The 13,765-nt window shown below is 36.2% G+C and overlaps 1 protein-coding gene across 10 annotated transcripts in view; it reads left to right on the top strand.

Moving 5' to 3' along the window:
• The window catches only part of RAPGEF6 (Rap guanine nucleotide exchange factor 6), a 187,576-nt gene that overhangs the window by 146,280 nt on the left and 27,531 nt on the right, over nucleotides 1-13,765 (top strand). For all 10 annotated transcript variants that reach the window (XM_019422096.2, XM_019422082.2, XM_019422091.2 and 7 more), the window contains 2 exons: nucleotides 1,159-1,542; nucleotides 11,429-11,640. In XM_019422096.2, the coding sequence (XP_019277641.1) occupies nucleotides 1,159-1,542; nucleotides 11,429-11,640 (596 nt within the window). The remainder of the gene's footprint in view (nucleotides 1-1,158; nucleotides 1,543-11,428; nucleotides 11,641-13,765) is intronic.

Below are 13,765 nucleotides of genomic sequence, written 5' to 3' on the forward strand. Positions count from 1 at the left end.
CTCTGGCTGTGTGACCAGGGTGTTATTTAGTTTCTCTCTGTCTGAATTTTCTCATCAAAAATATGGGGATGATAATAAATAGAAACTACCTCATAAGAATGTTAAGAGAATTAATGAGTTAACCTACCCTATAAATGTTAGATATAATTAACTAGTGTAATGGGTCTCAACACATTTGTAGTTTTCTTTTAGGCATGTGAACAGTATAAAAGAAGAAAAAGAGGTATAGTTGCTTGACTGTAAAAATAGATGAGATACAAACTTAGGCTTGGATCGAGTTGTATACCAGAAAAGAATAAAGTAAAAGTGACGTGTGACACAGCATGTTACCTCTTTGTCCCCAGCAACAGCCTTGTACAAGATATTTCCCAACTGTGAAGCTTGTCTCTTAACTTTTAAGTGCTATAGAATTGTTGATGTAAAAAGAAGAAAATGAAGGTCTTTTTTATGGCTGCTGATCAGTACCATTTGCTGGAGTGAGGTTTTGTATTTAACAAGGGAGAAATCGTTAGTGCAAGGGTTTCTCTCCTTTATAGGTTTTACTCTTCTTTGCTCCTCTTGGGAATTCAGAAATGAAGAAGAAAATAAGCGTAGGAACAACTTCTGAATAGATTCAGGTGTTTATTCATGCTGTCCATGAACAAATACTTAACATAGTACCTGCTATGCATCAGATACCTTCATATAGGCCTTATAGAGCTTTCATCCTCAAGAATATATACACAATTATTGACACATTTTGTGAGTAGTTGCGTAAAATGATAAGGTTCACGACACTATCAACATTATTTTTACTCTTTAAATTTTTCTCATTTAAAATGTTAATTTTCTGGGGCACCTGAGTAGCTCAGTAGGTTAAGTATCTGACTCTTCATTTCTGCTCAGGTCATGATCTCATGGTTCATGTGTTTGAGCCCTGCCTTGGGCCTTGTGCTGACAGCGCATAGCCTGTTTGGGATTCTCTGTCTCCCTCTATCTTTCTCTCAAAAATAAATGAACACTTAAAATGTTAATTTTCAATTTCATCTACAAATGAATAGTCTGCTAATATTTTTGACAAAATGTTATTAACCGTATAATGACATTTTGACAAGTTAGATATGGAAGATGCTCTTATAAATGTGAAATCACTTATAAAAACAATTTTTTTTTTTTTAGGTATTATTTAAAAAATAACATGGAAACAGAAACTTTATGTTCAGATGAAGATGCCCAAGAACTAGTTAAGGAAAGCCAACTGTCCATGCTGCAGCTCAGTACCATTGAGGTGGCCACTCAGCTATCAATGAGGGACTTTGATTTGTTTCGTAATATTGAGCCTACTGAATACATCGATGACCTTTTTAAGTTAGATTCCAAAACAGGAAATACTCACTTGAAAGAGTTTGAGGACATTGTTAACCAGGAGACATTCTGGGTTGCTTCAGAGATTTTAACTGAACCAAATCAGCTCAAACGAATGAAGATTATTAAGCATTTTATTAAAATTGCACTTCATTGTAGAGAATGTAAGAACTTCAATTCCATGTTTGCAATAATAAGGTAAGTTTGTACAAATAGTTGTGTATAGTTTTGTTGTATTAGATATGAAGCTAATTTCTTGTGTGTTAAGTGACTAGGAGAAGAAAAGTCTGATTAACAGGTTTTTAAAGTATTGTTAGAGTTAATATGTTTTCTCTTCTGGTGATAGTGGCTTTTTGCTTTTTGTTTCTTCCATCTTTCATTTAAACTTTTTTTTTTTTTTTTTTTTTTTTTTTTGGCTGAATTAGGTTGATTGCCTTGCCATTTTTCTTCCTTTCTCTCCCTTTGGCATACTGTCTTTGGATCTATGCCCAACAGTTGGTCTTTATCATCAGACTCCAGTACTGTGCATCTTTCATTATCTACCTCACTGTGATTTTGCACTGTAAAATCATAGTGTGGTATCAGTACTCTAATCTAAAATTGCTATTTTGAAACAACAACAGTAATAATGCAACTATTTGATAAGCTCATTCATCAGGTACTGCCTCACGTATCACTGGATGTGTTGTTGTCCAAACAAGGTAGGCATTAGAATTAGAATTACAAAAATTTGGTTTATAAAAGCCCAGAAAGTGTGGATGGTTATATGAGCTGGGAATCTTCTTCCCCTGACTCACTAGGTTTGGCTGAGATTGATAATTTATCTTCTGACCCTCCCCTATAGTATAGTGCTGATCATTAGAGGGATTCCTCTCAAAGGAAGTGTAATTTTAAATAGGGAGGGTAGTTGCAGTTTTGTGCATTTATAAGGCCACGTGCTTACATATAGCAGCATAATTACATCTTAATCCCAACTATGTATGCCGTGCCGCACCCCCCCCCCCCCAAGAATTTAATTATGGCTTGTTCCTACCCTCACATGAGGTAGAATCAGAATCTTTATAATCATAAATCTGTCATGGTAATAAGAAAGTCCTTTATGAAGTTAACCACTGGATACACTTTAATTAGATGATTTAGGAGGAGTTTTGGGTTGGGGTGGGGGGTGTTTTTTGTTTATTTTTTTTAGGAGGAGTATGGAACAGAGTTTAGCAGTGACCTTTAGAATCAGCTGCACTTGTGTCAGAGTCCTGCCTCTGTGGTGTAGTAGCAATGTGTCAGTAGAAAATTGAAGACCATTTTTTGTTTTGTTTTGTTTTGTTTTGTTTTTTGTTTTTCATCTGTAAAATGCAGGAATCACACTTCATACTGACAGTTTTTAACAGCTGAGTCTAAAACAAGGGAACAAAAATGCCATTGATAAGTACTTCGAAGGTTAGAAATTAAAACTATGTAGGAACAGGACTTGTTTTGGAGTAGTGTGAATAAAACTGACACCAAGAGGATTTCTGTGTAACAAGAGAGTATAAAAGGTAAATGGCTTAAGAGTCATAACTAGTGACCATCCTGAATGTTTGGGTGAAGAAGAGAGTCCAACCAAGAGATAGAAGATTAATAAAAGAAATAATACACCAGCACAGTGATGATCGTGTCACTAAAGCCAAGGAAAGAATGATTCAAGAGAAGGTGGTGGACAGTAGCCCCAAAATGGGTATTTGGTTAAGAGGTTTGTTTTGTTTTAAAGAGTGTTTTATTATACACATTACACATTTTCAGTAGTTCCTGAAAAATTAATTGCTTTGTTCCTCCTATTTTATGTTTAAGTGTATCAGAGAAGATAAAGCACATACCAACTTTCCAGCAGAGGTGACACAGGTGAACCAACCAGTTCTGCCTGCTATTAGATACTATATTTTATTTATTTGAGTTCTTTTTCTTAGTCTTGCTAAGAGTTTGTCAATTTTGTTTATCGTTTCATTGCTTTATTTTTATTTTTTGACCTCTGTTTCTGCTGTGATATTTGTTATTCCCTTCCTTTTCCTAACTTTGGGCTAAGTTTCTTTTTCTAGCTCTTTGATGTGAAAAGTTAGATAATTTATTGGAGATCTTACTATAGAAAGTTATCACTAAAATTCTGTCTTGGAAATCGTTTTTGCAGCATCCCACTGGTTTTGGTATGTTGTGTCTCCATTTTCCTTTTTGAGAGATACTTATTTCCCTTTTGTTTTTTTTGACCCATTCACGGTTATGTTGTTTAATTTCTACCCATTGGTAGATTTTCACATTTTCCTCTTCTTAATTCCTAGTTTTAGAACATTATGGGCAGAAAAAAATACTTAGCATGATTTCAGTCTTCTTAAATTTGCTAAGACTTTTGAGGTTTAGTTTATAATCTCTCCTGGAGGATGTTCCATTCATGCTTGAGAAGAGTGATTATTCTGCTAATGGTGAAAAGCCTGTCCAGTGTGTATTTGTTAGGTCCATTCAGCCTAAGGCGTGGTTCAAGTCCCATTTCTTTATTGATTTTCTGTCTAGGTAATTCATCCATTCCTGCAAGTGGGGTATTGAAGTCCCATACTAGTATATTGCCACTTGTTGCTCCTTCAGGTCTGTTACTGTTTGCTTAATATAGTTAGGTGCTGAAATGTTGGGTGCATGTATATTAATGACTTTGATGTTTTCTTGATGAGTTGACCCTTTATCATTATGTAATGACCCTGTCTCTTGTTACCGTTTTTGATTTAAAGTCCTTTTTATCTGATACAAATATAGCTACCCTGCTCTCACTTGGTTTCCACTTGCATGGACTGTCTTTTCCATAGTTTGATTTCCAGCTTATGTGTGTCCTTTAAGCTAAAGTGAGTCTTTTGTAGGCAGCATATAGTTGGGTCTTGCTTTTTTATTCTTCCACCCATTTGGTGGGAGAATTTCAATCCATTTACTTTATTTTTTTTTTTAGATGAAGTCATAGTGTCTTTTATTTTTTTTAATTTTTTAATGTTTATTTTTAATATGAAATTTATTGCCGAATTGGTTTCCATACAACACCCAGTGCTCATCCCAGCAGGTGCCCTCCTCAGTGCCCATCACCCACTTTCCCCTCCCTCCCACCCCCCATCAACCCTCAAGTTTATTCTGTTTTTAAGAGTCTCTTATGGTTTGCCTCCCTCCCTCTCTAACTTTTTTTTATCCCCTCCCCCTCCCCCTCCCCCATGGTCTTCTGTTAAGTTTCTCAGGATCCACTTACGAGTGAAAACATAAGGTATCTGTCTTTCTCTGTATAACTTTTTTCACTTAGCATAACACTCTCCAGTTCCATGCACGTTGCTACAAAAGGCCATATTTCATTCTTTCTCATTGCCAAGTAGTATTCCATTGTATATATAAACCACAACTTCTTTATCCATTCATCAGTTGATGGACATTTAGGCTCTTTCCATGATTTGGCTATTGTTGAAAGTGCTGCTATAAACATTGGGGTACAAGTGCCCCTAGGCATCAGCACTCCCGTATCCCTTGGGTAAATTCCTAGCATTGCTATTGCTGGGTCACAGAGTAGATCTATTTTTAATTTTTTGAGGGACCTCCACACCATTTTCCAGAGCGTCTGCACCAGTTTGTATTCCCACCAACAATGCAAGAGGGTTCCCATATCTCCACATCTTCTCCAGCATCCATAGTCTCCCGATTTGTTCGTTTTAGCCTCTCTGACTGGCATGAGATGATATCTCAGTGTGATTTTGATGATTTGTATTTCCCTGATGAGGAGTGATGTTGAGCATCTTTTCATGTGCCTGTTGGCCATCTGGATGTCTTCCTTAGAGAATTGTCTGTTCATGTTTCTGCCCATTTCTTCACTGGATTATTTGTTTTTCGGGTGTGGAGTTCGGTGAGTTCTTTATAGATTTTGGAAACTAGCCCTTTGTCCGATATGTCATTTGCAAATATCTTTTCCCATTCCGTTGGTTGCCTTTTATTTTTGTTGATTGTTTCCTTTGCAGTGCAGAAGCTTTTTATCTTCATGAGGTCCCAATAGTTCATTTTTGCTTTTAATTCCCTTGCCTTTGGAGATGTGTCAAGTAAGAAATTGATGCAGCTCAGGTCAGGGAGGTTTTTTTTCCTGCTTTCTCCTCTAGGGTTTTGATGGTTTCCTGTCACACATTCATCCTTCATCCATTTTGAGTATTTTTGTGATGGTGTAAGAAAGTGGTCTAGTTTCATTTTTCTGCATGTTGCTGTCCAGTTCTCCCAGCACCATTTGTTAAAGACACTGTCTTTTTTTTCCATTGGATATTCTTTCCTGCTTTGTCAAAGATTAGTTGGCCATACTTCTGTGGGTCCAGTTTTGGAGTCTCTGTCCTATTCCATTGGTCTATGTGTCTGTTTTTGTGCCAATACCATGCTGTCTTGATGATTACAGCTTTGTAGTAGAGGCTAAAATCTGGGATTGTGATACCTCCCGCTTTGGTCATCTTCTTCAATATTACTTTGACTATTCGGGGTCTTTTGTGGTTCCATACAAATTTTAGGATTGCTTGTTCTAGCTTTGAGAAGAATGCTGGTGCAATTTTGATTGGGATTGTATTGAATGTGTTGATTGCTTTGGATAGTATTGGCATTTTAAACAATATTATTTTTCCAATCCATGAGCATGGAATGATGGAGAACTATCTATCATGCTACTGGAAATCAAAATAAAGCTGGAGTAGCCATACTTATATCAGACAAACTAGACTTTAAATTAAAGGCTGTAACAAGAGATGAAGAAGGGCATTATATAATAATTACAGGGTCTATCCATCAGGAAGAGCTAACAATTATAAATGTCTAGGCGCCGAATATCGGAGCCCCCAAATATATAAAACAATCACAAACATAAGTGACCTTATTGATAAGAATGGGGTAATTGCAGGGGACTTTAATACCCCACTTAGAGCAATAGATAGATCATCTAGACACGGAATCAATAAAGAAACAAGGGCCCTGAATGATACATTGGATCAGATGGACTTGACAGATATATTTAGAACTCTGCATCCCAAAGCAACAGAATATACTTTCTTCTCGAGTGCACATGGAACATTCTCCAAGATAGATCGCATACTGGGTCCCAAAACAGCCCTTCATAAGTATAAAAGAATTGAGATCATACCATGCACACTTTCAGACCACAATGCTGTGAAACTTGAAATCAACCACAGGAAACAGTCTGGAATACCTCCAAAAGCATGGGAGTTAAAGAACACCCTACTAAAGAATGAATGGGTCAACCAGGCACTTAGAGAAGAAATTAAAAAATATATGGAAACAAACGAAAATGAAAATACAACAATCCAAATGGTTTGGGATGCAGCGAAGGCAGTCCTGAGAGGAAAATACATTGCAATCCAGGCCTATCTCAAGAAACAAGAAAAATCCCAAATACAAAATCTAACAGCACACCTAAAGGAAATAGAAGGAGAACAGCAAAGACACCCCAAACCCAGCAGAAGAAGAGAAATAATAAAGATCAGAGCAAAAATAAACAATATATTAACCAAAAAAAAAAAACCGTAGAGCAGTTCAATGAAACCAAGAGTAGGTTTTGAAAAAATAAACAAAATTGATAAACTTCTAGCCAGGCTTCTCAAAAAGAAAAGGGAGAGGACCCAAATAGATAAAATCATGAATGAAAATGGAATTATTACAACCAATCCCTCAGAAATACAAGCAATTATCAGGGAATACTATGAAAAATTATATGCCAACAAACTGGACAACCTGGAAGAAATGGACAAATTCCACCCACTTCCAAAACTCAAACAGGAAGAAATAGAAAATTTGAACAGACCCATAACCAATGAAGAAATTGAATCAGTTATCAAAAATCTCCCAACAGATAAGAGTCTAGGACCAGATGGCTTCCCAGGGGAATTCTACCAGACATTTAGAGCAGAGATAATACCTATCCTTCCCAAGCTGTTCCAAAAAATAGAAAGGGAAGGCAAACTTCCAGACTCAATCTATGAAGCCAGCAATACTTTGATTCCCAAACCAGACAGAGACCCAACAAAAAAAGAACTACAGGCCAATATCCCCGATGAATATGGATGCACAAATTCTCAATAAAGATACTAGCAAATCGAATTCAACAGCATATAAAAAGAATTATTCACCATGATCCAGTGAGATTCATTCCTGAGCTGCAGGGCTGGTTCAACATTCACAAATCAATCAGTGTGATACATCACTTTAATAAAAGAAAAGAACTATAGGATCCTGTCAACCGATACAGAAAAAGCATTTGACAATATTCAGCACCCTTTCTTAATAAAAACCCTTGAGAAAGTCAGAACAGAAGGAACATACTTAAACATCACAAAAGCCATTTATGAAAAGCCCACGGATAATATCATCCTCAATGGGTAAAAACCGAGAGCTTTCCCCCTGAGATCAGGAACATGACGGGGATGTGTACTCTCACCGCTGTTGTTTAACATAGTGTTGGAAGTTCTCGCATCAGCAATCAGACAACAAAAGGAAATCAAAGGCATCAAAATTGGCAAAGATGAAGTCAACCTTTCACTTTTTGCATATGACATGATACTATACATAGAAAACCCAATAGATTCCACCAAAAGTCTCCTACAACTGATAATGAATTCCGCAAAATCGCAGGGTACAAAATTAATGTACAGAAATCAGGTGCATTCTTATACACTAATTATGAAACAACAGAAAGACAAACTGGTCCCATTCACAGTTGTGCCAAGAATCATAAAACACCTAGTAATAAACCTAACCAAAGATGTGAAAGATCTGTATGCTGAAAACTATAGAAAGCTTATGAAGGAAACTGAAAAAGATACAAAGTCCATTTACACTTAGAATGATTACTGATACATGGGGACTTTTACTACTGCCATTTTATTATTTTCTCGCTGTTTTGTCTTTCTTTTTTACTCCCTTGCTGTGTTCTTTTGTGAATTGATGATCTTCTGTCCTGATATGCTCTAATATCCTTTTCTTTGTCTTTCCATGAGTCTATTATAGGTGTTTGCTTTTTGGTTATCATGAGATCTACATGAAACAACAATTTATTTCATGCTGATACTAACTTCAATCATATGCAAAACCCTTTTACTCCCCACCTTTTATGTTTTTAATGTCAACAGTTTGCCTTCTTAGATCCTGTATTCATTTACAAATTATCCAGGAATCTTAAATGCTGCTCTCCAGATCTGCTCCCTCCCCCTAGTCATGGAGCTCCCACTTTAATGGATGTTCTGGGTCTGGATCTTCCAAGAGTAAAATGAGTGTCTTTGACAGCATCCTACACAATTAGGGAAGCCAGGCATGTACTCACCAGCTCTCCCTCTCTCCTGTGGGAAAAATCACCAGCTATCTAGTTACCTTTCAACTGTGCTGCTTTGGAGAAGAGATGATGCCAGCAAAATCAAGCTCTTCTCTTTACCTACTTGAATGCATCCAAACCTTTTTGTTTTTTTATTTTGTTTTACTCCAGCTGAGTACTGGAACTTCTCTTCTGGAAACCTGGACTTCCACAAAGTCTCTCTCTCTTCTTTAGGTGACTGAGTTCTTGTTCTGCAGGCACTCCCAGACTACAGGCAAGGGGGGCACAAACCACTTCATAACCTCCTATAGGTTCTACAAACAGTACTAAAGACGGTCTCTTACCAATACACTTGTAAACAAGGCTTTCCCGAGCCCCCTTGGCGAATGATGCTGGGTTCAACACACGCAGTGTTATTCATGAGTAGATGCTAGACTTTTGTTGTTTGGTTGGAGGGATAAAACAAGGGATATCTTATGCTGTCATGATACAGACATCACTCTCTGTAATCAAATCTTGGTTGAAGTTTGCTTTCTAGTCATTTTATAAAGGTCTTGTAGAAATTCTATTTGCTGAATATATTTGAAGTGTCTTCCTGTTGTCTTTGAACGTCCATCACATTGTGGCTTTAAAATTCTTGTCTCACGTGTTATTTCCTGGTAATGTCATAGACAGTAGCTTCATAACTAACATTTTATGTAGCTGTTCAAATCTCTGAGATTTCTCCCCATGTTCTGTCCTTGTCTCTGATGTCCTTTACCTTTACATCTGTGTTTCTACCTCTCTTTTAGTTATGTATCTGGTTCTCTGGGACTGTGGTGCCTGTTCAGTCTGTAGTGCCTGATTTGTTTCTGTAGTTTTCTCAGGTTATACCTTTGAATATTTTTTCAGTTCCATTATTTTTGTTTCCTTCTTCCAAAGATAGCAGTTATTGCACATTTTAGATCTCCATTCTCTTCCATATCCATTATTTTCTCTCTAGAGAAATAGAATTTCCATTGATTGCTGATTGCTTCCACTGATTGCTTTTGTTGATCCTTAACACAACTTGTGCACGGTCTTTTTATTTTCTTTTGTACGTTCTAGTATGGCCTTCATTTCTGTGTTGGTTTTTATATTTCTTTCATTTCTTTTCTGAACTCGACTAGTTTTGTTTTGTTTTGTTTTGTTTTTTATCAACTTCTCTTACCATATTTTCTCTAAGCTCTTTATATCACTCCATTAAGCTGTTTACTTTATTCATTTGAAATCATGGCTAGGTCATTGATTTTTATTTGATTGGTGGCAATATTTTTCTTACTTGTGTTCTTTGTTAGTTTTCCTGTACCAACTATTTGCAGGAGGTTCATGTGGGAGAGGATCCAGGGCATTATTTCAGGCTAGCAGGAATTGAGCCTGAATGTGAATTGTTTTTACCCTTCCTTCCTTCCTTCCTTCCTTCCTTCCTTCCTTCCTTCCTTCCTTCCTTCCTTCCTTCCTTCCTTCCACTACGTTGAGATGGGCAGCTTTGGGGCTGCTTACCGCTCAGAATTTCTACCTTCTGTCCTGTCTCACTGTTAAAGGTATTAAGGTATTGTCCCATGAAGATATTATCTCACTCTGTGTACTTAACCTGGCATTTCCTGGTAAAGAACACAGTCAAGCCCCCACCTAATTCTGTCATCCTATGGATTCTGTTGTGTTGTCTCCAATAGGATATTTGCTGTTCTTGCCTTTAGGGTGAGGTAGCCACTTCGGAGAACTTCACCAGCTTGCATTGAGATCTTTAACCATGCCCATTCTTTTTCAGCATTTGGCATTCTCCTGTTTAATCTTGACTGTTTATTGGCAACCTTTTAATGTGTTTAGGAGTTACAGATATCTTAGTTTCTGTGAAGATGAAATTTGCATTTCTGTTATTGATCCATAGAGTTTCTTGGGATGATTTCTGAGAGGCAAAGGGAGAAAAGATATCTTAACTCCACACCTTAAAATCAGAAGTCAAGAAAACATTTTAAGTACAGTGGTGTGCGTAAAAGTCAGGTGCCTGGGAATAAAAGAAGGGTTAACTGGTTAGAAAATTGAAGCATTATATATGCAGGATTCATGTGGCAGCCTACCTGCCTGATGGTAGTATAGACATAAAGGGATAGAGAGGAGCGAATGGGCATGTTTTTCAAAGGAGGGCTATCTGAGCTTAAAATCCTGTCAGAAGAAGACATTGAATATGTGGACGCCTTGGGGGACAGGATTAGAACCTAGAGATAGGGAAGTATTTGAATCAGGGACATGAGAGAACAAAACCTTGGAAAGAAGGCTGCCTCAGCTCTAGAACTTGCCTCAGTTATAGCAATTGTGTCCAGCATTACTTAAACCACTTTCACAATAGACAGTGTCTTCATAAAGTTATTTTCTGAATAAAGCAAAGAAAACTTTGTGATATTTGAAGGGTTTTTTTTTTATGTTTAAGTGTCTACTTTATGGAAATACTGTGTTTGTCTCAATACATGCAAGCTGTAAAATAAAGGCTACAGTCTACAACTATACGCAAGTAATGTAGTTCTTCTGGTATAAATTTTCCTGATTGTAACATCAGAGAGCCCTTTTATTATTTTTTTTCCCATGGTTTTGGTCTCTTCATTTCAACATATTAGAAACATGTCCCTATTTATTTTATCTTTATTAGAGAAATTTGTTGTATACGCTTTACTGCCCTGAGTCTTCTCCCTTATCCAAGTCCCTTATTAATGTTTTTATTCTCATCTTTGGCAGTGGCTTGAACCTGGCATCTGTAGCACGACTCAGAGGTACTTGGGAAAAATTACCAAGCAAGTATGAGAAACACCTCCAGGATCTACAAGACCTTTTTGATCCATCTAGAAACATGGCAAAATATAGAAATATTCTTAGTAGTCAAAGCATGCAGCCTCCAATTATTCCACTCTTCCCTGTTGTCAAGAAAGATATGACATTTCTACATGAAGGTATTTAAAAGTTACTTGAAAATTAGTGTGTTTAGCTTCAGCAAATTCCACAGAATTGTGATGTATTATATTTTTCAGCCTTTTATATCACAAAAGCTTTACCTAATTAAATGTAGCAAATTTTAGAAATCAAAACCCACATTGACAAAAACAAATTTAAGTGTTTTCCCTCTGCATTCAAACTTAAATTTGACTTACACCCACATCGGATTGTTCATATTTTTTATTTTGTTTACTAATAATTTTCCTTCCAAACTTTTTTTAATTGAATTATTCAACACATTCAATACAGTAAAGTGACCATAACAAGAGAACAACTAAATGAATTACGACAGAGCAAACTCCCATGTAATCAACTCACAGGTCAAAAATAAAATGTTGCTAGCCTTGCAGGAGCCTTATTGATGCCCCTCTCTAATAACCGTCCTCATTCTCTTCCTCAAAAGCAATGACTGTCCTGACTTCTAATACTGTGGTTTAGTTTTATCTGTTGCTGAACTTTATATAAATGGAATCACATAGTATATTTGTTTTCTTGCATTTTGGTTTGGTTTGGTTTCTGGCTTATTTTAGTCAATATTAGATTTATGAGATTTTCCCATGTTTTTTGAGTGTAGCTGTATTTCATTTTCAAAACTAGTATTCCATTACCGGAATGCAATACAGTGGATTTATCCATTCTCCTGATGAGCATTTCATAGTTTTCCACTGTTCACCTATTATGGATAATGCTGCTTTGAATATTAATATCGTTCATAGTGGATTTTATTATGGATGTGATATTCATATAATCAACTTTAGAAAACAGTTTGGCATTGTCTAGCAAAAGTGCAACACTGGCAGTGGTGCTAGAGTTAGTGTTCCTCACCAATACCTGGTAAATTCATTCTTTTATTAGGTTGTTTCTTATTTAATGCATTTTTAAGAATTTCTTATAAATCCTGGGTGTAATACGATTTGCCTTTTGAATCTCTTAAGGTTATCTTTTAATACACAGCATGTTCTTAGTTTTAAAAGACTAGCATATGGATCTTTTAGCATGTTTCACTTTCAGTCTCCCTGAATTATTTTTTGTATATGGTATTTATTCTAGTCTGGTAACTGGCTAACTATACACTGTTTTACTATTTTTCTAGTGTTACCCTAGGCATTATATTTATACTTAATTAGTTGATATTAATTAGGTTAATATTCATTAGTACTTTTCTGTGTATTGGGCAGTGCAAGGAATTTAGAGTACTTGAATTCCATTTACTCACCTACCAGTTTATGTGCGCTTGTCATGCCTTTAACTTCTACGTGATCTTATCATTTAGAGAAGTTAGTATTTATCTTTTTCTAGATGATGTTACTGTTTTTATTCCTCTGTTTTCAAAGCTTCCATGTGGTTGGGGTTTTTTTTCCTTCCTATAGAATACTATTTATTGTTTATTTAAGTACAAGTCTGCTGGTGATGAAATATCCTTATTTCATTTATCTAAAAATATCTATACTTCATATTCATTTTTAAGGCATAATTTTGGTTCGCAGTGGTCTAAACATTTTAAAAGACCATTTCATTATGTCCTGGCTTTTATTGTTGATACTGAGAAGTCATTTGTCAGTCTTATTTGCTGTTCCTGTGATTATATTCCGCCCTTCTTCCAATAGCTGCTTTGTAATTGTCTCTTCTCTTGGTTTCTTTTTTTTTTTTTTCCTGTAGTTTTGCTATGATGTAGCTAGGTGTGGCATTTGCTTGTTTTAGTCCTGATTTGTTTATAAGATACCTTGGAACCCATGTTTTGGTATTTTTCATCAGTTTTGGAAAAATTCTCATTCATTTTGTCTTCAGATTTCTTACCTCTTCTGACCTCTATTTTAGGGATTTTGATTTCGCCTGTCTTAGACATGATGACTGCCTCTGTTGTCTCATACCCTCTTTTCTCCATTTCTCATCTTTTTGTCTAACCATGCTTCATTCTGGATATTTTCTTCCAACTTACTGTCCAGTTTATCAGTTGTTGAACTATGTGTAATTTACTCTTAAATATATCAGTGAGTTCCTAGCCAGTTATTGTGTTTTGTCAGGTTTACAGCTTACATTTTTTTTTTATCTCTGTGTTCTCTGCTACAGTTCTTAGTGTTG

Source organism: Panthera pardus, unplaced genomic scaffold (genome assembly GCF_024362965.1).
Source record: "Panthera pardus isolate Hobbes unplaced genomic scaffold, ASM2436296v1 HiC_scaffold_2, whole genome shotgun sequence".
NCBI classification, from domain to species: Eukaryota; Metazoa; Chordata; class Mammalia; order Carnivora; family Felidae; genus Panthera; species Panthera pardus.